Below are 21,839 nucleotides of genomic sequence, written 5' to 3' on the forward strand. Positions count from 1 at the left end.
TTTTGGTCACTTCCCGTTGCTCTTTTTAATTTTACAAAGAAACCTAGCAAGTTAAACGGGCCAATAATATATATATTAAAACAAAGATATAAATTATCTAAATTAAAAAATAAAAATAAAAAACAACCATTAACAAGCAAATAAAATATCAAGCATGGGATTCTTAAGGGAAATTTGCAAATTATTAGATTCAGATGTAGAATGTTGTTTCAATGTATAAACCATCAAAGAAAGTTACTTCACTGGGGTAATCAAATTGTTCTCAATAATATTCAAATTCAATTAGACCAACACACACACACAATTTTTCATGACTTTCTTTAAATTTTATCCAAAAAACCAACAAGACCACTTTCTAACTGGAATAAAATAAAATAAAATAAAAAAATGAGTCAATTTCTAAGCGACTAATTACTCTATTTGTTTGATGGACTTGAGGAGGAACCAGTTGCATCCTGTTCAGTGATGCTTTGATCTTCTTCTTCATCATCATCAAAGTACACATCCAAATCTCTGGCAATTCTTTTTTCCATATTTTGAATGTCATGCATACCATAGTAGGAAATTGCTGCCATTCCTAAGAATCCTGCAATACACGAGAAAACCAAGGCAACAATACCCTTAGCAGTGAAGCCCGTTGGCAATCTCTTTACTTGAAGGTTTTCGCCATCCAAATTCAAATAATCCTTGTTATTAGCAGCAGCATTACCTTGCCATGGAACACCAACCTTCTCACAGATTTGTTTGTGATTGTCGGTGATCTTTTCATTTTTTTGAATAGCTTGAGGGTCTTCAATCAATTGGAAGGCTAAACCTTGTTCTAAATGCCACTCAATATGGCAGTGGAAAAACCAAACCCCTGGATTGTCGGCTTTGAATCTCATGACAATGTAGGATTGAGGTCTAACATAGACAGTATCTCTCATCATTGGATATTCTGGCCAATCTGCATGATCAGTAGCATTGTAGGTAACTGGGTCTTCTGTATCGGGAATTTCTTCATGTCTCTCAATCAATTGGAAGGCATGACCATGTAAATGGAATGGATGCTTCCCAGTGTCCAAGTTATTCAAAACAATATCAACAACATCGCCACCTTGTAACACAAAACTGTTGGTATTGGTTCCATAAATCAATTCATTGGTGGCAGCATCACCAGCACTCAAAACAGTCAACAAAGTAGGAACTTTTGGTGCTTTGTAAGTAATATTATTGAAGAAAGCATAATTAACTCCATCATTTAAATTATCCATTTGAACATCAACAGTGATGGTGTAATCAGCATCATCTAATAGCTTCTCCTTACTCAAAGGCTTCAAATAGAAATCATCTAAATAGTCGTCAAGCGAGTCGACATCATAAGCATCAGGTAATGAGGCGTCTTCATTATACACAATATAGTTAGTACCATTCAACTGCAAATCGGAGGGAATGACATCCAACATATCAGTATCAACGCGTTGCATGAAAGCATAATTCTTGTCAGTGGAGTTTTTTGTGGTAATCAAAACACTATATCTTTGTGCAGTAGTAATATACAATATATCGGTTGTGTTTTTCTCAACATAAATACCATCTACTTCAACGACAGTAAACTGATGGTCTTCCATCCACAAGTATTGTGAAACAAATCCCCCAATATTAACAATTCTCACCAAATAAGTCTTACCGGGTTCAACTTTCCATGTAAGGTTTCTTGTTTCATTAAACAAGAAGTTTTGTGGGATAGGTTCTGCACCAGTAGGATTGAATCTGCTTAAAAATGTGGGGATGATTTCATTCGAGTAATCATGATAATGATCCCCTAATGTCAAAACAACATCTTCATCGTAATCGTAGGGGAAATCATCATCCTCAATGACAAAAACACCTCTCATACCATCACCATATTGGCCTGCTGTGTGACTATGATACCAATACGTTCCAACTTGATCAACAGTGAAGTTGTACAAGTAGGTTTCACCAGGTGGAATAGGACATTGAGTGACCATTTCTGGACCATCCATTTGATTGGTACCATTTTGGAACAACCCATGAAAATGTAAAGTAGTATTCAAATTATCAAAACCATTAATTAAGTATAATTGAATTCTGTCACCTTTTTTTACTCTCAAGGTAGGTAAGGGCCAACTGTCGTTGAAACCAATCATTGGTCTTTCAAATACACCATCAGGATTGGCATTGACCCAACCGGTCTTAAAGTACCATGTATGAGTTTCTGCTGCTATTAATGAGAAGAAAAACGTAATTGAAATTACTAATGAAGATAGGGTCATTCTCATTTTTATATTCCCAATTAATTCTTGTACTCAGTTGCTTCTTCTATAGGTTTTAATTTCAAAATAACAACGACCCGTTTGTTTTGTCCTGGAAAAATGTAGCTAAGTATAAACCAAAAGTTGAAATTTTGGAAAACCAGTCTTGTTTTATAGTATTATTTATGGACTAGTAGCTGAATTAAGGGTACCACTATACTGTATTAGTACCTGCCAAGAAGTATAACTGATCTCTTTGCTCTTAGAAATACGAGGAAAAGAAACCAGGTGGTGATGGTAGTAGAATATAGGGTGTTTCCTGGATGCGAGTTCTTAGAAATTATGGAAAAGAAAGCAAAAATAAAGTTGAAGCAAAGAGTCATCGGCCAAAGTACCACTATTTATATTTTTCTTATTACAAAATTATCAGATAAATCTTGGTCAAAGGGATGGGGCTTTAGAAATGACCTTCTGATGGCTCAAGAATTAAAAGGTAAAGTTATCCCGAACCCTCTCATTGCTGTACAAGGAAGATTATCCAATCAGATGAAGAAAAACTACGGATAAATTAAAAAATAACGAGACAAACATAAAATAATTGAGCAAAACTCAAAAGAATATTGTCTGTCAGAATAAAAACTACAAGTTAGGAAGCCATATGCCATGCTATGCTATGCCCTTCCCTGCCAATACTAATCAGATTTCAAATCCAAGAAAAAAAATAAATTACAAAAAGAAAAATCGCTTGATCATAAAGATAATTTGCATACAAGCAACGCTTAAAATTGCAATTATTTTCTTTTTGCACAAGAATATAATAGACGATATGTAGTGAAAGAAAAAAATAGAATGCATTGGAATGCAAAACACTAACCACAAAAACTTCTATTCTGCATCGAAATGTAAAATATGAGACGAAACACTGCAGCAAGCCATTCATATTTTCATAAGGCTGATTATGTAAGCTTGAATTTTATGATTTGGTGATGGTGGTTTAATAAATTTGACAATGCCAATGTTGTTTTTGGCTGCAAGTATGATATAGTCATGTAACTTAATTTTTAGCATTGAATTTGCCATCAAAGTTGCTACCAATGCTACAAGGAGAGCAAGGGAAAAAAAAAAAAAATTCAAATTTAAACTTTATACTATAATACCATGTTGCAATCTAATTGATCAAAATAGTAAACATTATAAATTTCTTTTTCAAACGGAATAAAATTATTTGTATTTAAAATTCAAAACTAGTATAGCAATATAAAGGAAAATAAGGTTAAACTAAGGGGGTTTAAATAGGGTCGGTTTGTTTATATACTAAAGAATGAAAAAAAAAAAAAAGAATCTAATTGGTCATCAAGACAAGTCATTAACAAATTAAAATAAAACCATTATTAGCATGAAAGTAGTGAACAAGTAATAAATTTTGAAATTGAACTTCAATTAATAGCTTCCTGTAATACTTTATTTTTAGCAAAGGTTGGTTCAAAAACGATAAACACATTTCCATTGGGAATCTCACAACTGGTTTATCCTTTACGCACACACACTTTTTTTTTAAAAAACCTTTCCCTAAATCCAAAATACCAAGATCAATCAATCGAAAAACATACGAATTTCTCATTCTTCATTAATGTGGCTTAGAGTTGCTTTCGCAAGAAGACGAATTCTCGTTCACAATTATTGCTTCTTCTTCATCCTCATTTTCATCTTCCAAGTCAACATCCAAATCTCTGGCAACTTTTTCTTCGACATGAGCAATGTCATTCATACCATAGAAAGCAATCGTGACTAAACCTAAGAATGCCGCAACACATGAAAAAACTAGTGCTACAATTCCTTTGGTGGTAAATCCTGTAGGCAATCTTTTTACTTGGAGGTTTTCACCTTTCAAGTTTAAGTAATCATTACTGTTGGCGGCAGCATTACCTTCCCATGGAACACCAACTTTTTCGCAGATACGTTTGTGGTTGTCAGTAATTTTTTCATTCTTTTGAATAGCCTGAGGATCTTCTATCAAAACAATGGCCAATCCTTGTTCTAAATGCCAGTCAACATGACAGTGGAAAAACCAAACACCTGGGTTGTCAGCTTTAAATCTTAAGACCATGTAAGAATGAGGCTTAACGTAAACAGTATCTCTCATCATTGGATACTCTGGCCAATCAGCATGATCAGTAACATTAAAGGTAACTGGATCTTCCTTGCTATCTACAGCTTCGTGCCTTTCAATTAATTGGAAAATGTGTCCGTGTAAATGGAATGGATGTTTACCAGTATCAAAATTATTTAATACAATATCAACAACATCTCCACCTTGTAACACAAAACTATTGGTGTTAGAACCATAAATCAATTCGTTGGTGGCAGCATCACCAGCACTTAAAACAGTCAACAAAGTTGGGACTTTTGGTGCTCTGTAACTAATATTGTTAAAAAAAGCATAATTGACCCCATCGTTCAAGACATCCATTTGAACATCAACAGTGATGGTATAATCAGCATCATCCATCAACTTTTGTTTACTCAAAGGTTTTAAATAAAAATCATCCAAGGGATCATCGATTGAGTCGATATCATATTCGTCAGGTAATGGGGCATCTTCATTGTACACAATGTAATTGGTTCCATTGACTTGCAAATCAGCAGGAACAGAATCTAGCATAGTATCATCAACGCGTTGCATGAAAGCATAATTCTTGTCAGTGGAGTTTTTTGTGGTAATCAAAACCCCATATCTTTGAGCAACAGTAATATATAATAAGTCAGTGGTGTTTTTTTCGACGTAAACACCATCGATCTCAACAACAGTAAATTCATGATCTTCCATCCACAAGTATTGTGAAACAAATCCCCCAACATTAAGAATTCTAACAAGGTATGTCTTTCCTGGTTCAACTTTCCACGTAACATTTCTTGTTTCATTAAACAAAAAGTTTTGTGGAATAGGTTCCGCACCAGTTGGATTAAATCTAGTTAAAAAGGAAGGCATTATATCCCCGGAATATTTGTGGTAATGGTCGCTCAACGTTAAAACAACTTCTTCGTCATAGTCATATGGGAAATCGTCATCTTCGATAATAAAGACACCTCTCATACCGTCACCATATTGACCCCCGGTATGACTGTGATACCAATAAGTTCCAACTTGATCCTCAACAGTAAAGTTGTACAAGTAGGTTTCACCAGGAGGAATGGGACATTGAGTAACCATTTCTGGACCATCCATTTGATTAGCACCATGAACAAATAATCCATGAAAATGTAAAGTAGTATTCAAATTATCAAAGCCATTAATTAAGTATAATTGAATTCTATCACCTTTTTTGGCTCTTAATGTAGGCAAAGGCCAAGAACCATTAAACCCAATCATTTTACGAGGAAAAACCCCATCTGGGTTTGCATCTACCCAACCAGTTTTGAAATACCATGTATGAGTTTCTGCTGATATCAACGATGATAAAAATGTAATCACAATTACGAATGAAGATAGAATTGCTCGCATTTTCAACTCAGTTTCTTTTTTATTTTTTTGTTTGTGTTCGGAGTATTTTCTTGAAACGTTTTTGTGTTCAGTATGGTAGCCTTTTTTCAAGTTAATTTTTCACCAACACGACAATAGTCCTTCTATGAGTACCAGATCGGATATATTCAAAGATTGAAGTTTATGGAAACTTTTTTTCTTAATCTATAGTTTTTACCCTGTCAATAAAGAACAATGTAAAAGTCAGTTAGTCAAAATGTATGTAGAAGGAGAAAATGACCTTGATTAGCAGCAGCCAAGAAAACTAATTCACTTTACTCTTGTATTGTTGTTACCAATATAATGGTGATGGAATATTCAATGATTCCTGGACCCAATTGACTTTGGACTGTTATGGTAAAAGACAAAGCTTAAAAAAAAAGCAGAGAAAAACTGAAATGAATAAGAAATAATTAAAACACAGAGTCGGTGACTAAAGCTCTAGTATTTATACTTTTTTTGTTAGAAGATTAGTTATCAGATAAATCTAGTTCCAGTAAAAAGCAGAGCACTAAAAAAAATAACCAATTTGACATTTATTTGAAACAAAGTGTTAATCCTGAAGTAATCCCGATACTTGTTACCATTGTTGAAAAGAGAATCGACCAATCAGCTGACAAGCCGTACTAATTAATTGAAATTTAATGACAAAACAATGGACAAATGGTGAATAAAAGTGAAAAATATGTCTGTCTGAATCAAATCGACAATATATCAGGACATGTTATACTCTGGCATCAATAATTACATTTACCACGATATTGGTACAACCAGAAAACAATCAAAAAGTAGCTTGATTTCTAAGACAATACCATATAGAGGTGCTAACAATATTTGTTATTTGTGTAGGAATAAGAATAATACAATCGAAAAAAAAAAAAAAATGCATAATAATAATTTAACAATGGAAAAAAAGCCACGAACACAAATTTCTTCTTTATCGATATTAAGAAGAAATGTACGACAGAAGATATTGTTACAAATAATGAATATACCTAACAGCTCGATTATGTAAGCCTTGATTTGATAATTTGGTGATGGTGGTTTAATAAATATTAAGATGGCATTATTGTTTTCTGCTGCAACCATGGCAAGGAATTTTGTTGAATTCTGAGTTATAAATTTGCCATCAAAGTTGCTACCAATCCTACGAACAAAAGATTTTTATTTAGGACTCACAATTTTCAATTCTACAATATACTAAATATTGAAATATTCATTTCAAACGAAACCAAATAATTTATATTAATAAAGTTGTATAAATAATACAGAAACTTTAAAAAACTTAAAATAATACTAAACTAAATGGGAAGAGGGTTAAAAGGGTAATTCTATATATAATAAAAAATAAAAAAAAAAAATGTCATGTAAGTGGCCATCAAGTCCAAGTCATTAAAATGTAATAAAATAAAAATCAATGTACAAGCAGCAAATAATTGATTAGTGTTAGAATGCCATTTCCATTAAAAAGATCTGGTAATATTTTGTCTTATAACAAAGGTTAATTCAAGAAAGATAAATACTTTTTCATAACTGGTTTATCTTTCACGCACACACACATATTTCTTCCAAAACCTCTTTTAAATCCAAAATACCAAGATTAATCGAATTAAACAAAAACAAAATTCACGGTTTCTAATATTAATGTTGTTTTGAGTTGCTGCCTGAAGATGAAGAACCTTCATTCACAATTTCTGCTTCTTCTTCGTCTTCGTCTTCGTCTTCGTCGTTTTCTCCCTCCAAGTTCACATCCAAATCTCTTGCGACTCTTTCTTCCACATCTTTAATGTCATTCATACCATAGTAAGCAATGGAAGCCAACCCTAAGAATGCTGCAATACATGAAAAAACTAAAGCGACAATACCTCTTGCAGTGAAACCAGTTGGTAATCTCTTTACTTGAATATTTTCACCTTTTAAGTTCAAGAAATCATTTGTATTAGCTGCAGCGTTACCTTCCCATGATACTCCAACCTTTTCACAAATCTGCTTGTGATTATCAGTTATTTGTTGACTTGAATTTTTTTGAATAGCCTCTGGATCTTCAATTAACACAATGGCCAAACCTTGATCCAAATGCCATTCAATATGACAGTGGAAGAACCAAACCCCTGGGTTGTCGGCTTTGAATCTCATGACAATGTAGGATTGAGGTCTAACGTAAACAGTATCTCTACTCATCGGGTATTCGGGCCAGTCGGCATGGTCGGTAGCATTATAACCAACTGGATCTTCTGTATCAGGAATTTCTTTATGTCTTTCAATTAATTGGAATACGTGCCCGTGCAAATGGAACGGGTGTGTACCAGAATCCAAATTGTTCAAGACAATATCAACAACGTCACCACCTTGTAAAACAAAACTGTTGGTGTTAGTACCATAAACCAATTCATTAGTCACAGCATCACCAGCACTCAAAACACTCAACAAAGTTGGAACTTTTGGTGTTGTGTAAGTGATGTTATTAAAAAAAGCATAATTAACTCCATTACCTAAATTGTTCATTTGAACATCAACTGTGATAGTATAGTCTGCATCATCTAATAGTTTTTCTTTATTTAAGGGTTTCAAGTAGAAATCGTCTAAATAGTCATCAATGGAGTCGACAATATAAGCATCAGGTAATGGAGCACTCTCATTGTACACAATGTAATTGGTTCCATTGACTTGCAAATCAGCAGGAACAGTATCTAACATAGTAATATCAACATGATTCATGAAAGCATAATTCTTATCTGTTGAATTCTTTGTTGTGATTAAGACACTATATCTTTGGGCGATAGTGATATACAACATATCGGTTGTATTTTTCTCGACATAAACACCATCCACTTCAACAACTGTGAACTCGTGGTCTTCCATCCACAAATATTGTGTGACAAATCTTCCAATATTGGCAATTCTCAATAAGTACGTCTTTCCAGGTTCAACTTTCCAGGTATTGTTTCTCGTCTCATTGAACAAAAGATTCAGCGGGATTGGTTCAGCTCCGGTTGGATTAAATCTACTCAAAAATCCTGGCATTAAATCCTTAGAATAGTCATGATAATGTTCACTTAATGTTAAAACTACTTCTTCGTCATAGTCATATGGGAAATCATCATCTTCAATAATAAAGACACCTCTCATACCATCACCATACTGACCTGAAGTGTGACTATGATACCAATAAGTGCCAACTTGGTCGTCAATGGTGAAATTGTATAGGAAAGTTTCACCTGGTGGAATTGGACATTGAGTAACCATTTCTGGACCATCCATTTGGTTTGTACCGTGTTGAAATAAACCGTGGAAATGTAAAGTAGTATTCAAATCATCAAAGCCATTGATCAAATACAACTGAATTCTGTCACCCTTTTTGGCTCTTAATGTGGGCAAGGGCCAAGAATCATTAAACCCGATCATTTTACGAGGAAAACCCCCATCTGGATTTGCATCTACCCAACCAGTTTTGAAATACCATGTGTGAGTTTCAGCAGATACAAATGACAGTAAAAATGAGATAAAAAGTATAAATGACGAAACAATAAATTGCATTGCTTGTTTTTTTTTTTTGTTGTTGTTTGGTGTTTTTTGTTTGGTATTTTATGGCCAGAGTTCTGTTATATTCTCAAGATACGTTTAAAACCAAAGTAAAACTATTACGTTCAATACTGGGAGCAGGAAAAATGTATTCAATTAAAACTAAACCCAATTAAAAGCTTGAATTTTTGAATATATATATGGGAATATCTTTGTTCTTAAATTGGTTGCTATCTCTTTGATTGTCTATAGTAATTTGCAAGCGAGAATCCCCCCCCAAAAAAAAAAAAGAATAGTTTAAGGCTTGATAATATTTGATTAGCCGTTGCCAAGAAAACTATTTTAGTGTTTTATTAGGGTGCAAAAAGGAAAGCAAATTTGGTGGTGGAGTGTGGGAAATAAGTTGATGATATTTGGTTATCACTTAACAAATGTACTTGGCTAAAACCTTGTATTGCTAAATAAAAAGAACTAAGAAATGATAAAAAAAACTTAAGGGCAAGTGGCTAACGCAGTGATATTTATACTTTTCCTTTCACAAGATTGGTTATCTGATAAAGAAGAGTTCAATTTCACTCGATTTTCAGACATAAATGAAAAAAAAAAAAAGAAAGAAAGAAACTTGAAAGAGAAGTATTTTATTTCGGAATCCCTATGCATGAAGTTAAAAGCAAAAGATACATAGTGCTTTTCCTGTTCCAAAAAAAGAAAAGATTTGCTCACTCAAAGAGCCAATCGCAATAGTATAGTGATAACACATTCTACTAGGAAAGTAAACAATTGTGTCTGTCAGGTTATGAATAACATAGGATTTATATGTAGATACATTCATAAGATTGAAGCCGTGGAAAAGCCACGTTCAAAAGTGAGTTCAAATGCATGCAGCATCCAAAAAATTTGTAACAATGCAAATTCAGTGAAAGGGACAAAAAAAAAAAGACAATAGAATATATATGCCAGTTTTACTAAAACAAATTAGAAATAAAATTGGTTGCTGAGTATGCTTAGGTAAGCTTGTCTTGTAGAAATGTGGTGATGGTGGTTTCATGAATTTGTCACCGGAAACACCAAATTATGTTGTTGGTTTTCGTTTTGCAGGTAATAAGGTCGCCAAAACCGTCACAGTAGTTACCATATGAGATGCAGGTTTACCTAATGCTATTTTCTTTAGCCTAAACCTTAAGTAGTTGGCACTGATATTGCTTGAAGTCTAAATTGAAGCTAGTAACCCACTCTTGTCAGATACAACTCGCGGAAAAAACGGGCAAAGTGGTTTATATTAATAAAAATTAAAACATTATATAACACAAATCTAAAAAAACGGAATACGAATAGGGGCGGAGGGGGTTTTAAGGGGTGTTTCTCTATATAACAAGTAATGAAAAAAAAAAAAGAAAAAGATATTAAACTGTAATTGGTCATCAAGTCAAGTCGTTAAAATAAAATAATAATGAATAAAAAAAGAAGTAATAGCCCAAAGCAAAAGTGATTGGAAGTGAAACTCAATTTCAATTTATATCCTCCTGTAGTATTTTGTAGTTTTCCAAGGTTAGTTCAAAAAAGATAGATACATTTCAAAACTAATTTCTATCTTTTACGCACACACACTTATTTCTTCGAAAACCTTTTTGAACATTAAAATATTGAATTGGATTCAGTTGAATAATTGAGAGCTTCAATGTTTGTCTCTAACGTTTGGAATTGCTAACAGAGGATGACGAACCATCGTTGACGATTTCGTCCTCTTCTTCATCCAAGTCGACGTCCAAATCTCTAGCAACTCTTTCTTCCACATCTTTAATATCATTCATACCATAGTAGGCAATAGTGGCTAAACCTAATACACCAGCAATACATGAGAAAACCAAGGCAACAATACCTCTAGCAGTGAAACCGGTAGGCAATCTCTTGTGTTGGACATTTTCACCTTTTAAATCCAAGTAGTCTTTAGTATTAGCAGCAGCATTACCTTCCCAAGAAATACCAACTTTTTCACAAATTTGCTTGTGGTTATCAGTGATTTGTTGACTGGAGTTCTTTTGAATGTTTTGTGGGTCTTCAATCAATTGAATGGCCAAACCTTGATCCAAATGCCATTCAATGTGACAATGGAAGAACCAAACCCCTGGGTTGTCAGCTTTGAATCTCATGACAATGTAGGATTGAGGTCTAACGTAAACAGTGTCTCTCAACATTGGATATTCTGGCCAATCGGCATGGTCAGTGGAGTTATAGGCGACTGGATCTTCTGTATCAGGAATTTCTTCATGTCTTTCAATTAATTGGAATACATGTCCGTGCAAATGGAATGGATGCTTACCAGTATCCAAATTGTTCAAGACGATATCAACAACGTCACCACCTTGTAAAACAAAACTGTTGGTATTAGTACCATAAACCAATTCATTGGAGGCAGCATCACCAGCACTCAAAACACTCAACAAAGTTGGAACTTTTGGTGTTGTGTAAGTAATATTGTTGAAAAAGGCATAATTGACACCGTTGCCTAAATTATCCATTTGAACTTCGAGGGTGATAGTATAATCAGCATCGTCTAATAACTTTTCTTTACTCAAAGGTTTCAAGTAGAAATCATCAAAATAATCATCAATAGAATCCAAAAGGTATGGTTCTGGTTTGTCGGCATCGGAGTTATATTCAATGTAATTGGTACCATTTAATTCCAAGTCAGAAGGAATAACATCCAACATATCAATATCAACTCTGTTCATGAATGCATAGTTTTTATCAGTAGAGTTTTTGGTAGTAATCAAAACCCCATATCTTTGAGCAACGGTGATATAAATCAAATCAGTAGTGTTTTTTTCAACGTAAATACCATCGACTTCAACGATAGTAAACTCGTGGTCTTCCATCCAAACATATTGAGATACGAATCTACCAATGTTAATGATTCTAACAAAATAAGTTTTACCTGGTTCAACTTTCCAAGTGTTATTTCTGGTTTCATTGAATAAAATGTTCAGTGGAATTGGTTCAGCACCAGTTGGGTTGAATCTGCTCATGAAATCTTTATGTAAATCATCTGAGAAGTCGTGGTAATGTTCACCCAAAGTCAAAATAACTTCTTCATCGTAATCATATGGGAAATCGTCATCGTCGATAATGAAAACACCTCTCATACCATCACCATATTGACCGGATGTATGACTGTGGTACCAGTAAGAACCAACTTGATCATCAACAGTAAAATTATATAAGAAAGTTTCACCTGGTGGAATTGGACATTGGGTAACCATTTCTGGACCATCCATTTGATTGGTACCGTGTTGGAATAAGCCATGGAAATGCAAGGAAGTATTTCTGTCATCGAAACCATTGATCAAGTATAAATTAACAGTGTCACCTTTCTTCACTCTTAAAGTAGGTAAAGGCCAACTACCATTGAAACCAATCATTGGTCTTTCAAGGACACCATCTGGGTTAGCGTTCACCCAACCAGTTTGGAAGTACCATGTATGGGTTTCAGCAGAAATTAATGTTGAGAAAAAAAGGAAGACTAAAGAAAAAACTGATAAGCTTCTCATCTTTCTAAAATAAGTTCCTTTCTTCAGGGTATATATATATAGTCTTTTTTTTTTTGTGGAAATGGATTAAGAATAGAATAATAATCACCAAGTTGTTAAGGAAACCGGAAAAGGCAATACCAGCGAAAGCAAGGGGTGGAAAAGTAACAGTAGCAATGGAATGTTAACTTTAATTATGAGACTAGACTTGACTTGAGCAAATTGGTTAATGAATGAACCCCTTCAATAACTAATTTGGTGTTTTTTTAAAAAAATAAAAAATACAAAAAATGACTCTAGAGAAACCCAAAGAAGGAAATTAGAAAATGACTCAATGTTAAGTTTGAAGAGAAATGGATTCACTTTTATATTAAATGGAAATTTCTCATTTTCTTCTTTCTAGATGAAATTGAATTATTATTTTAGTGGTGGGGGGGACAAGATGGCAGAGATTAGTAGACTAAAAAAGCTAACAGGGAAAAGAAAGAAAAAAACAAAAAAAAAAAAGCTTTAACGTTTGATTATCTCAATTGTGTCTGTTTTTCTGTCTCTCTGACTTTCAAAAGATAAGTCAAAGATATGGCTGCGATACTAAAAAGATGGTAATAAGTTTGGTTGATGATGTTTATGGCAAGGTGCTGTAAATTTGTTGCACTAAAATTGATAGTTAATCGTTTTTATTTTTCTTGGCAACTCAGAAAGAATTTGGTTCTGGTGTTGAATTCAGTGTAAATGGACAAAGTATTGGTAAATGTTGTTACACAAATATCACTTTCTGTATATAAATATAATTTTGTAAATGTATAAAGGGTTAAATTTGTTTTAGTAACTAAATTTACTTCAAAAAAAAAAAAAGAAAACCAAAAACTAAGTTTCAATTCAACCAATTAAATCTGAATAATCTACCTCATCTCATGCAGACATTAATTGTAGAGAAATTGGGAGAGAAAAAATAATTCATTTTCTTTTTTTTGTTTGGATTGTTAGGTACATTGAAAAAAACAAAGAAATTCAACCAAAGGGTACAAAAATGAAGCAAGACAGATTTAGTGGAAGTTATCAAATAGGTATTAATTCTCATCCCCCCCTCCTCCCCCCTTGCTATCATTAGTTCTTCAACTTTCCATCCCTTTGTCATGAAAAGTAGTCGTTTTTTTTCTTGGGCGGCCCTTGCTGTTAAGTCAAACTTACTTTTAATTTAACTTGTCATTACGCCAATCATTATAAATGTGGAATTGAAACCAATAACAAATCTACAATAATCACAGTTTGCATAACTTTTAGAAACGAATTTGACTTATTATAGGACAATATAGAAAACTAAAAAGAAAAACAATGGTAGTGCCTATGTGTCAACAATTCAAATCTCATCCCATTTAATTGGTTACTGGCCAAAAAAAAAAAAAAGCAGAAAAAGAACTCAACAAAAAGAAAAATACCAAAAGATTTACAATAATAATTAATTCATTCATATGACAAAGAAGAAAAATTTTTTCAACAAAGGAAGGAGGAAAGGAGGAAGAATTGGACAGTGATTGTGCATAAATTAATTCTGATGAAATAGTTTTGATCTTTGTATTACTATAAACAGCTAAATATGCAGACATAAATTTTTTGGTTGAAACTAATTTGTTAAGTATTTTTGTGTAATTAAATCTGGAGTAATTGATTGATCAGATAATTAATATTATAACAATTCAAAAAGCGAGGTTCGCAAATAAAAACCCGATTTTTCGTAGAATGTATAAATATAAATTTATAGTATTATTGTTGTCAATTGCTTTGTATTGCAGTTACTATTACAACAAAGGAAATTTAGTTGGAATATTGCCGTTCGAGATTTATTATTTGCATCAGGTTCCATTTTTTTTTTTTGTTTTGGTTGTTAGCTTGGCTGTCATTGGCTGAAATTGAACCAGGCAAAAATAGTAAAATGAAATTGACCAAGAAAATCAAGAGGCGAGGAGGACAACAATATCACACAAACAATAAAGTCCATTTAGACGAGTAGAGCTTTACGGCCATACCTAACCAACGACTTTATTGGTCATGAAGAAACAATAGTTAATGTCCCGGCGTTTCGTATTTCTTTCATCTCTTGTCAACCAATAAACTAAAACTGTTGGTACTTTCTTGTTGTTTATGTTTGAATTCATGTGTCTTATTTAAAGTTGGCCGTAAAAGAATTCTCTGGGGATCTTCTATTTTTGATGTGTATTGATTCTAAAGATTAATTTGTATAGGTATTGAAGTTGGCCGATATTTTGGTTTAGAAAGATAGTAACATCAACTTGGCTTCTACCATACAATAGATGTTATTACAAGTTATTTTAAGTACCTGTGGGTGAGGCAGATGATGATAATAATAATATATGCTCATCTGCTTAAAATTACATGCATCTAAAGTATATCGACATTGGCTCAACAGCTAATGAATTGAGATCACACTTACTTGTTGAACTGTCAAACTGCAAACTTACCATGCTTAGGCTATTCTGGTAAGAATGTTTGCTCTATGGTCTAACAACATCTGCAAAAAATATTAGTTGGCTTGCATATATTAGCGGATTCTATTTATTTTTCCGTATATTTAATGGCCAACAGCAACAGTAGCAATAACAATTGTTGGCTAAAATAAATGCACTTCGTACTACATACAGATTTCAAACCCCGACCTGAAATTTCAAAAACTGGAAAGCAGGGCACCGTTTCCAATATCAATCATAGACGTTCGTTGTATTAGAAAGAATTTATTCTTGTTTGTTGGTTCTATTACTGTACCATATTCAAGTGGGTAGTACCAATCGTTTAAAAAAAAGGCATGTAAATTGTCACGTCTATTCATTTTCGCTTTTTTTTGGTTGCATAATTGTGATAAAAAAAATTCATACGCAATAACGTTCCATTTCTTTCTTCACAAACTCTCTAACTTGTGACCTTTAAAACAAATCATGTATTAGTTTATTTACAGCTACATAGTTATTATAATTCTTAGAGAAACATAAAGAATGCCATATACTATTTGGTCAGCCACTTTCTGTTGATGGAACATGAACCACGTTTGGTTACAAAGCTGGAGCGAAAAAAAAAAAAAATGAAATCTCTACCTCTACCTGTACAATTTGCAACCGTGCTTTTTTTTTTTTTTTCATTCCACCTTTTCCCATTCGGCCGACCAAATTGGAATTGAGATTTAGGTCCACCCCAGAATAAAAAAAAGAGCAACTTTCTCTCTCTCTCTCTTTCATGTGTATTCTTTTTTTTTTTTTTTTTCCTTGCATACACACACTGACATACCAGATACCGACCAACCAGAATAGAATTTTATATACAGCACTCTCCTGTTGAAGATTATACGATTTAAGAGTATTCATGCTAATATTAAAGAGATTGATAACTACTTCTTGCACTTTATTAGACACTTCTCCTAAAAACTATTATAAAATAATAACCCCAGCAACTTTTGAGACTAAAAAATGCGAATCATATAACGAAACCCACTCGTCAACCACTACGACTGAAATTACAACAACGGCAACAACAGTGGCAGGTACAGTTAATGAAGACTTGACAATAACACACAAAACTGGAAGAAAAATTATATCCACTTATAAACGGTCGACTCATCCAACTTCGGTCCCATTATCGAAAATCTTCAGTAATAATTTCCCCTTGAGTATAAACGAATCATTTGAAGATTACAAGCATCGTAATAATCCGTTGAAATTTCAACATGATTTATTATCAACCTTACCTTTTTATCCTTCACTTGGCCCACAACAAGAAACGGAAGGGAGATCGTCTGAAGTATTAAAAATTGAAATCGATGACGAAGGGAATTATATTAATGAATTTGTCATTTATCCTGAAAATTATCATCCACATATAGTACCTGATGAGGAATATCATCATTTAATAATGATTCATGGATATGGAGCTGGGCTAGGATTTTTCTTGAAAAATTTTGATGATATTTCAAATTTCCCACCCAATGATACCCAAAACAACAACAACACCAATAAATATATTATCCATGCTATTGATTTATTAGGTTATGGATGTAGTTCTAGACCTAATTTTTATCCACAAAACTTGGATCAAGTGGAAAATTGGTTTCATGATTCATTTACAACTTGGCTCCACAAACGCAAAATCCCTAGCGATAGAACTATTGTTATGGCTCATTCCATGGGGGCATATCTTATGGCAACATTGGCGATTAATCGAAATTTAAAATTTTGTTCAAAATTATTAATGGTATCTCCAGGAGCTGTAATCAAACATCAAAATCCAGTTCAAGTACCTCGATATTTTGTTAAATTATGGGAAAGAAATATTTCACCTTTTACTATTGTTCGGAAATTAGGTCCATTGGGTTCCAAAATCGTCAGCGGTTGGTCATCAAGACGGTTTGATAAATTGACTAGACAAGAAAAAAAATTACTACATAAATATTCTTATGGAATTTTCCAAAGTAAAGGTTCTGGGGAATATATGTTGAATTATTTGTTAGCCCCTGGAGCCGATGCTCGGCATCCATTGGTTGATCGAGGTATAGATAAAATCACGTGTGATGTTTCTTGGTGGTATGGTAAAGAAGATTGGATGGATAAAAAAGGTGGACAAATTTGCAGTGATATTATTAACAAAAAGGGGCAATTCAAAAGTGATGTTAAAGTAATCGAAGATAGTGGCCATCATATTTATCTTGATAATATCAAAAGATTCAATTCTATGGTACTTGAAGAAATGAAACATTTAATCAACAAGTAAGAAAAGTTATATAATGTATACAGTAGGGTTTTTCCATCAGTCTAGATCTTATATTAAATCTTATATAAATAAACTATTCATTTAACACATGTTTTTTTCAACAAAAAAAAAAAACAACAACAACAACAGATAATCAAATATACATTTCATCTACATATCTATGAGCTGCAAATACAATGCAATTTCTTAGAATGTTCAAAAGTATAAGTATGAATAGAATCATCCCCCGTATACATCATATAATTATGCAATATTGGATTGGAATCAGTAATCAATTTAAATGCTTCATTACAACAGCTTGCTGCAATTATAGCATTGGTCGACGCTATTGCAGGAATAACATTTTTCACTACCCCTAAAGTTAAATGTTTGGTGACTCCATCAATATTAAATTCATTTGCTCTTTCCAATGCAGTTTGATATACCCATTCAATGTGTTCGGGATTATCTCCATCCAATTTTTTCCCAGCAAATTTGTTGTTCCATTCTATTTGAGTTGCCCATTCAATACAATGCTCTGGCAATCTTGGTGTATTTGCAATCGTACATACTGGATAGGTTACTTTTGGAGATAGTAAATCTAATGAACATTCAAAACATGAAGTGACAGTAGGAATAATAACTCTTGATTGACCTCGGAATCCTTCTGTACCACCATCAATCAATGGGATCATATACCCTTGTTGAACCAAAGAGATCAATGTCGCGTTGATCCATCTTCTGGCTTCAATTGAATCCAATCCACTTATAACAAGATTAAATTGTTGATAGAATTCAATTGGTTTATTTTGAATTTTGGTGAAATAACTTTCGATTTTCAAAGACGGATCATCAATTCGATCTCTAACAAATTGAGCAGCTATTTCTGCTTTACTTTTCCCAATATCTTTCATACGGAATAAAAATTGTCGATTTAAATTAGATAATTCTATAGTATCCATGTCTATAATGTATAAATTCTTGAATCCCACCATGGCTAAATTTTTCAATATTTCACATCCTAATCCTCCTGCTCCAATAATTAATATTTTACTTTCCTGAAGTGCTTTAAATGAATCATCCAGGTTATATTCTTCAGGAAATTCATTATATGGACCAATATTGGATATTAAGGGCTCTATTGATGATATATCTCTAACGTTGTCAAAAACCATAATCTTATTGAATGTTGAACAAACCTGGAAAAAAAAAAAAAGCTAAAAGTTAAAAGAGAGTATAAATTTTGGTTATATTGTGACTCTCAATGGTTTGGGTTGTAAGATGAAATATTATTTTATATAATAACAAGAGTGGAACATTTTCAATTCAGTATTATAAATACATTCTTTTTTTTTTAGGTGTTTGTCTTGTTTCGCCGCCCCTTCAATGTTCTTCCTCCATGTCGCCTTTTTTTTTCCTTCGATTTAATTGCTACCCATTTGCATCTCTCATTTCTTTGTTACTTTATTAGCAAAAGATTCTACAAGACAGACGTAAGGAGAGGCTATAACTACCCCATCAGGAAAACGAATAATAAACCAGTTATTAATAATTTATTTGCCGTTTCTTTTTCATTTGACACTGCTAAAAATATATTTACTATCTCTCTTGTTACAAATAAGAAAAAAAAAATTTCTAATAGTATTAGCTTAAACCAACCACCCCTTTCTTATTGGTCAACAGTTGTGGTTGCTGTTGTAGAACTATGTCCAACATTTGCAACACCATTTGTACCATTAACAGAAGTGGAAACAGCATGCGGTACACCTGGAGAAGGACTTTTACCTAGATTACCTCGTTTATTTGACCTTAGTTGAGGAGGCATTCCAATTCTCTTACCCATATTGTTGATATTATTATTATTATTTGATGCTATCATGGGTTTATTAATTCTATTACTGGAAATGTTTACACCTAATGGCGACGGTGTCGTAGGGGCACCGTTTCTGACTTCACTTCGTTTAATTGGTGCAGATTTTGTGGGATCAACAGTTCTTCTCATATTGGGAGAGACAAATTTGGGATCAAATTGGACAATGCTTTTGGTCGCTGCTTCAACACTTGGCGATTGTTGTAATACCTCAGCTGACTTTGCATTTACAAAAGCATTCACAACCACAGGGGGATTTTGGTTAACTCGAACAGACTCGTTTTGGAGTTGTCGTTCAGATTTTTCATTATTTGCTATAGCTACTTCCTTCTCTTGTTGTTTTAGTCCCTGATCCCGAATTTCCGGTGGATGGTAAGCACTTTGTGATTCTCCATCTAAAATATCATCACTAAACATAAATGAATCATCCAATTCCTCAACTTCTTTACTCGTAGGAACATAGCTGACAACTTTGCTTGGCAGTTTTGGGGTAACAAAAGCTGCAGCGTGATGAGAAAGGGGCGGAATTTGCCCTGTACTCGTATTACCTTGATTTGTTCCTAAATTGGCAATATCAGATCCATTGTTCTGGTAGTTCTGTGGCCCATTAGCTGTAGTTAATCCTTTAGAAACTACGGTTTGGTCATTTTGTTGTTGTCCTGGATTTTCCAGCCGTAACACGTCTACCTGTTGCCTCTTTTGCTCTTCAAGTTTATTTTCGATTATTTTCTTCTTCCTTTCTCTTTCAACCAATAATGGATCGCGATAATAATTATCTGGATCAAATTCGACCGGAAATTCCTTCAACTTCTTCATTTGAGCAGTCAAGGTGTTGTCGTATAAACAATTACCCAAAAGATTACCAAAACATCTAAGACAACGTTTCACTCCATCTGTGAGTGCTTCTTTCTTGCATTTTTCAAATGCTGTAGCTTTGCTTTTACAATTGTTGACAAATCCATAACCTACATCTTCACGAAAAGTTCCATCCTTGAGTGTGAGACGGACAACCATAGATACCCCTAGCGAAAATTTACCAACATTACCATGTGTATCTAAAAAATCAACTTGACATGACATAATTTGTGAATTCCACCCATTAAACCCAAATATTTCATTAGCCAAATTGAGTGCTTTCCAACCTTCAATGTATGGAATTCTATGTCCACTTGGTCCTTCACGATAACTAACATACTCAGGACCCAATGATTTACTTAATTTCGTTTCAATTTCCTTATATTCTTGTTCCGTGTACTCTTTAGGAACAAAATCAGACAGTTTGGTTGGATTTGCATGTTGTTCAATTGCCGGATTAAAATAACTAGGTCGCGACTCCCCTGGTCTAAAAGGAAGTGTCTGTTGATTAGATTGAGGTTGTTTTGATTGTGGTTGTGGCTGTGGTTGTGGTTGCGGAGGTGCAGGTGCAGGTCTAGAGTTCATATTGCAAAACTTTTAACTGTGTATGGGTGGAAGGGTTTGTGGATTATGAATATTTGTATTTATTCATAAAAGAAAAAGACGTGTTTGTAGGGATCTATGGAACGAAAAAAAAAAAAAAAAAAAAACAGAGAGAGAAAGAAGAAAAGAAACAGAACCGATTACGTAATATGCAATACCATCTGTGTGTGAGGCTACCATGGCTGTTAGTGGATTTCTCTCTTCTTCTTGACTGTATCTTTTTTTTTTTTTTTTTTCTGTCTATAAACACGACAACCTCCAACCTAGAGTTTCGAAATATGAGATGGATAATGACAAGGAATTCACAGAAAATGATAATAAGGTTCATATAAAACAACTGGATTTAAACTTTATTGTAATTATACAATTGTCACTGGAGGTTTTATCCGCCATGAAGTTATCTGAAGTAAAGATAAAATCACCTACTAAAAAGCAACAAATTTCCACTAAAAGAGAAGCACAAATCCTACAGTACAATGCCCAGCTTTTAGTAGAAGAAAGACAATCTCGTTATTCCAAAAGAACTGGGTTGACATTTGGCTCACCATCAGGATCTCCCAAAAAGAAAAAAGTCAAATTTGTATGATATTAATTGGTAATTTCTCTAATTATATACATTTAATATACATGGTTATAACCAAAACAACTCTGGAGACGCTCTGCCTATACATCCAAGCTTGAAATCAAAGTAATATTATCACCCTTCAATAGTATTCGACCAAGTTCGGACTTTTTCCCATTTGATAATTCCACTGCATCGTCAATAACAATGTTCATAAACTCATCAAATCCTCTGATTTTGCCTTGAATCCTAGATTGTGTTTGTTCATATAACCATATAGTAACCACTGATTGTTGTTGTAAAAACTTAAATATAAGATTGATGGGTGGTAGATTAGTTTGTTTAGTTTGTTTTGATGACATTATTGAATGAT

The 21,839-nt window shown here is 33.4% G+C and overlaps 8 protein-coding genes across 8 annotated transcripts; 1 reads left to right on the forward strand and 7 right to left on the reverse strand. All coding sequences in view use genetic code 12, as the record gives it.

Annotated features, from left to right (window-relative positions):
* Window positions 1–416: 416 nt before the first annotated feature.
* CD36_60380 (iron transport multicopper oxidase precursor, putative) lies at window positions 417–2,282 on the reverse strand (the record flags this gene model as incomplete). Its single annotated transcript, XM_002420796.1, has 1 exon — window positions 417–2,282. The coding sequence occupies one exon, from the start codon at window positions 2,280–2,282 to the stop codon at window positions 417–419; it is 1,866 nt and encodes a 621-aa protein (XP_002420841.1).
* Window positions 2,283–3,882: 1,600 nt separating this feature from the next.
* On the reverse strand, window positions 3,883–5,757 carry CD36_60390 (iron transport multicopper oxidase precursor, putative; the record flags this gene model as incomplete). The annotated part of the gene is made up of 1 exon (XM_002420797.1): window positions 3,883–5,757. One exon carries the CDS (start codon window positions 5,755–5,757, stop codon window positions 3,883–3,885), a length of 1,875 nt encoding a protein of 624 aa, XP_002420842.1.
* Window positions 5,758–7,416: 1,659 nt separating this feature from the next.
* On the reverse strand, window positions 7,417–9,312 carry CD36_60400 (iron transport multicopper oxidase precursor, putative; the record flags this gene model as incomplete). Its single annotated transcript, XM_002420798.1, has 1 exon — window positions 7,417–9,312. One exon carries the CDS (start codon window positions 9,310–9,312, stop codon window positions 7,417–7,419), a length of 1,896 nt encoding a protein of 631 aa, XP_002420843.1.
* Window positions 9,313–10,985: 1,673 nt separating this feature from the next.
* On the reverse strand, window positions 10,986–12,845 carry CD36_60410 (iron transport multicopper oxidase precursor, putative; the record flags this gene model as incomplete). Its single annotated transcript, XM_002420799.1, has 1 exon — window positions 10,986–12,845. One exon carries the CDS (start codon window positions 12,843–12,845, stop codon window positions 10,986–10,988), a length of 1,860 nt encoding a protein of 619 aa, XP_002420844.1.
* A 3,351-nt stretch (window positions 12,846–16,196) lies between these two features.
* Window positions 16,197–17,597, forward strand: CD36_60420 (alpha/beta hydrolase, putative; the record flags this gene model as incomplete). Its single annotated transcript, XM_002420800.1, has 1 exon — window positions 16,197–17,597. One exon carries the CDS (start codon window positions 16,197–16,199, stop codon window positions 17,595–17,597), a length of 1,401 nt encoding a protein of 466 aa, XP_002420845.1.
* A 158-nt stretch (window positions 17,598–17,755) lies between these two features.
* CD36_60430 (NEDD8-activating enzyme E1 catalytic subunit, putative) lies at window positions 17,756–18,751 on the reverse strand (the record flags this gene model as incomplete). The annotated part of the gene is made up of 1 exon (XM_002420801.1): window positions 17,756–18,751. The coding sequence occupies one exon, from the start codon at window positions 18,749–18,751 to the stop codon at window positions 17,756–17,758; it is 996 nt and encodes a 331-aa protein (XP_002420846.1).
* Window positions 18,752–19,245: 494 nt separating this feature from the next.
* RAD52 (DNA repair and recombination protein, putative) lies at window positions 19,246–20,886 on the reverse strand (the record flags this gene model as incomplete). The annotated part of the gene is made up of 1 exon (XM_002420802.1): window positions 19,246–20,886. One exon carries the CDS (start codon window positions 20,884–20,886, stop codon window positions 19,246–19,248), a length of 1,641 nt encoding a protein of 546 aa, XP_002420847.1.
* Window positions 20,887–21,567: 681 nt separating this feature from the next.
* Window positions 21,568–21,828, reverse strand: CD36_60460 (small nuclear ribonucleoprotein E (snRNP-E), putative; the record flags this gene model as incomplete). Its single annotated transcript, XM_002420803.1, has 1 exon — window positions 21,568–21,828. The coding sequence occupies one exon, from the start codon at window positions 21,826–21,828 to the stop codon at window positions 21,568–21,570; it is 261 nt and encodes an 86-aa protein (XP_002420848.1).
* Window positions 21,829–21,839: the final 11 nt, after the last annotated feature.

Source organism: Candida dubliniensis, chromosome 6, assembly GCF_000026945.1.
Source record: "Candida dubliniensis CD36 chromosome 6, complete sequence".
In the NCBI taxonomy this organism is placed as follows: Eukaryota; Fungi; Ascomycota; class Pichiomycetes; order Serinales; family Debaryomycetaceae; genus Candida; species Candida dubliniensis.